Source organism: Amaranthus tricolor, chromosome 12 (genome assembly GCF_026212465.1).
Source record: "Amaranthus tricolor cultivar Red isolate AtriRed21 chromosome 12, ASM2621246v1, whole genome shotgun sequence".
Taxonomy (NCBI): domain Eukaryota; kingdom Viridiplantae; phylum Streptophyta; class Magnoliopsida; order Caryophyllales; family Amaranthaceae; genus Amaranthus; species Amaranthus tricolor.
The window spans coordinates 17897302-17901264 of NC_080058.1; the positions used below are offsets into that span (position 1 = coordinate 17897302).

The window sequence follows — 3963 nt, forward strand, 5'->3', positions numbered from 1 at the left end:
GGCTGAACCGCGTGTAAGTATTAAAATCATTCTGACCATTGATCTTTCATCTAGACAGCTACAATTCCTTCTTATTTTGTGACCCCTTCTTATTTGATTATATATATATATATATATATATATATATATATATATATATATATATATATATATATATATATATATATATATATATATATATATATATATATATATATATATATATATATATATATATATATATATATATAGAGAGAGAGAGAGAGAGTAGTGTGTCATTCATGGAAAAATACTTTTAAAAAAAAAACGATTTCACATGAACCATCTCCTTCCCAACAACAAGAAGTTGGAGCAAATGATGAAACAATTATTCCCCAAAAAGTTGATGGTTCATCTAGTCCACAATCTTCTATGCAAGCTAGAGTTGATCTGAACATACTCAAAAGAGACCCAGCTGAGAGACAAAAAATTTCAAGTTATCATCCAAATGATAGAATTGAAATACGAAGAACTTATCTTATGAAAGGTTCTTTTCATCCTATGCTTAAATTATTCCCTCAAAAAAATATAGTAGGAAATATGATTCATATCGAAATAGGTTAGAATATAGTGAGATTAAAAATGAAGTTTATTGTTTGTCTTGTTATTTGTTTAAAAATGAAGTAGGGGGGCAAGGTGGTGGCAAAGCATTTGTTACTAAGGGTTTTAACCAATGGGATAAACAATATCAACTTCAAACTCATGTTGGAAATATTGGTAGTGTATATAATTTATGTTTGAGAGCAAGTGAACTTTTGATGAAACTCAATCAATCTATTGTAACAGCTTTAGCAGTTCAATCTAAAGAGATTGATAGTAATTACAAAATATGTTTGACTACATCATTTGATTGTATCAGATATCTTCTACACCAGGGATTATTATTTTGTGGTCATGATGAAAGTCAGGGGTCTTCAAATAGACGAAATTTTCGTGAACTTTTACAATTTTTGGCTGATCACAATGAAGATTATCTTGAGTAATGCTCCCAGAAATCAACAAATGGTATCCCCTAAGGTTCAAAAAGATCTTGTTAGTGCTGCAGCAAAGGAAATGATAAAAGCTATCATTAAAGTACTTAATAATGATGTTTTCGGTATTTTAGTTGACGAGTTTCGTGATATATCTAAGAAAGAACAAATGGAAATTACTTTCCGTTTTGTTGATAAAGAAGGGACGATTAGAAAACAATTTCTTGGCATTACTCATGTGAAAAATACTTGTTCTTCCACTCTTAAAGAGGGTATTAATCTTGTTCTTTCTGAACACGGGTTGAGTATCTCAAATATTAGAGGTCAAGGATATGATGGAGCAAGCAATATGCAAGGTGAGTTTAATGGTCTTAAAACCATGATTATGAGAGAAAATAGCTCAGCCAATTATGTTCATTGTTTTACTCATGAACTTCAACTTACCCTTGTTGCCGTTGCAAAAAATCACCCTGAAATTGCTTGTTTCTTCAATTGGACGGTTATGCTTGTTAATGTTGTTAGAGGATCTAGCAAGCGTCGAGATATATAGAAAGAAAAAAAAAGCTGAAAAAGTTTTAGAAGGTCTAAAAATGGGTGTAATTAACAGTGGTCAGGGTTTAAACCAAGAAAGTACTCTTTAGAGGGCCGGTGACACAAGATGGGGATCTCATTATCATTCTCTTGTTAATTTCATAATTATGTTTGATGCTATCATTGACGTGCTTGATTTTCTTCCACAAGATGGTAGAAAAAGAGAACAAAAAGGAGAAGCATTATTTTGGTCAAGAACTTTGCAAACTTTTGATTTTATTTTAACCTTAAAACTGATGTTAACTATTCTAGGCATGACAAAATGTCTTATCAAAAGCATTGCAAAGGAAGGATTAAGATATCGAGAATGTTGTTAAACTTGTCCAAATTTGCAAAGAAGAATTACAAAAGATGAGAAATAGGAGTCCCTTTTGAAGGATGTCAAGGACTTTTGTGAACGACATGAAATATTTGTTCCTAATATGAAAGATAAATTTTTTGTTGATGGGAAATCAAGGCGCAAGACACCTTACATTACAATGTTGCACCAATATTATGTTGAATTGTTCTTGAATGTTATAGACGTGTTATCTTCAGGAGTTGAACAATCGTTTCAATGAAAAGAATTTGGAATTCCTTCGTTCCATAGCTTGTTTTAGCCCTCTTGATTCGTTTCATGCTTTTGATCTTGATAGGCTGGTAATGTTGGGTAAGTTTATCCGCATGATTTTTCAAATAGTGCTCTTGTAGAACTTGAACATAAATTTAAGATTTACATTTCAGATATGCGAGATGATGATCGTTTTGGTAATTTAAAAGGATTAGGTGATCTTTCTCAAATATTAGTGAAGACAAAAAAAATGAAGTGTATCCCCTAGTTTATTTGCTTTTGAAGCTAACTTTGGTACTACCCATGGCAACAGCTACAGTGGAGAGAGCTTTTTCAGCAATGAATATCGTAAAGAAAAAATTGCAAAATGAAATAAGAGGTCAATGGATGAACGATTACTTGGTAACTTTTTTTGAAAAGGAGGTATTTTGTAATGTTCCTAATGATCTTATTATTCGTAGGTTTCAAGATTATTATTTTTGTATTTAATGATTTTTTAATTAAATTATTATTATCAATTGTGCTCTCACTGAGTTTGAGTCCTGAGTCCGCCACTAGCTAAGGCTTCTTTCAATATCCAAAATTCCTTGTGGGTTAACGATTATTTATTTTCCATAAGATTTAGTTGTTTTCTAAATTTATTATCAATATCTTTTATTAGCCTATTAATAGCAAATTATTTTTATGATTCATATTACAAAATGTAAAAAGAAATGATTGTGGGAAAATACTAAAAAAAATGACTTGTCAAAAACTAATTTCCATAAGTTTTTTTTGTCAAATACATTGTCAAAAACTATCAAATTAACGGAATTATCCATTTTGACCGTTATTTTTAACATTGACAACCATATGATATGCACATGACTTATAAATAAACAATTAAACATTATCATCAATAATGGAAAACAACAGGAAAATGAAAACAAAATTAAAGCCACACACCATAACTCATATCATCATTATTTTGGATTCTTAAGTCTCAAATATAATCCACATTTCTGAATTTGTAAGTCTCAACCATTATGGAAAAGGAAAAAAATGAATAACAAAAAGAAAAGAGAAATATCTAAATGACCACACCTAACAGCATTATGAAAAGCACTAAGACTAGCTTAGTAGTATCTTTGTATTAAAATTATAGTTATCTACAAACTTATTTTGCATATTAATATAAATTGTTTTTTTAAATTTTCCATTATGTTTATTTCATTAAATAAAAGTATTAAAATTAAATAGATATAAAGTGTATTTAATAATAAACATATAAAGACATACATGAATTATAATACTCCCACTTTTTTTTTTTTCAAATGTCCTATTTGTTTTTGGCACGTTTGTCAATACACTAATATTACCCTTAATATCTCTAATTGTGTATAATCAAAAATTATTAAAACTAGATAAACCTTATGTTGGGACGAATCAAAAAAGATTTCATTTTAACTATATTTTAACTTACAAATTAAGAATGAAATACAAACTAAGAAAGAATGATGAATAGTGTTTAAAAACCAAATGAAATATTTGAAAAGAAACAAAAGAGTTATAAGTATCAATCAAATCAAATAAAATATACTAATGAAGAAACAAATTGGGACACGTGTTACACTCTAATTAAAAATTTTTTCGCCTATTTTCTTTCATTGACATGGAAATTTTTTATACTTGACTTCATATTTAAAGAAACAATTAACACATTAGAAAATGTAATATATGATGACTGGCTAAAAACATATGTGATCTATTAATACACCATACTTCCTTATGTAAACCTATAATTTTTTAAATCCCGAATCATAAAGAAAATAAGAACTCGCTTCATTTAACCAT

At 28.7% G+C, this 3963-nt stretch overlaps 1 protein-coding gene across 1 annotated transcript; it reads left to right on the forward strand.

Annotated features, from left to right (window-relative positions):
• The first annotated feature begins 390 nt into the window (after positions 1-390).
• On the forward strand, positions 391-2501 carry LOC130828655 (uncharacterized). The gene is made up of 6 exons (XM_057694616.1): positions 391-505; positions 646-834; positions 878-1488; positions 2118-2229; positions 2271-2327; positions 2416-2501. Exons 1-6 carry the CDS (start codon positions 391-393, stop codon positions 2499-2501), a joined length of 1170 nt encoding a protein of 389 aa, XP_057550599.1.
• The last annotated feature ends 1462 nt before the right edge of the window (positions 2502-3963 follow it).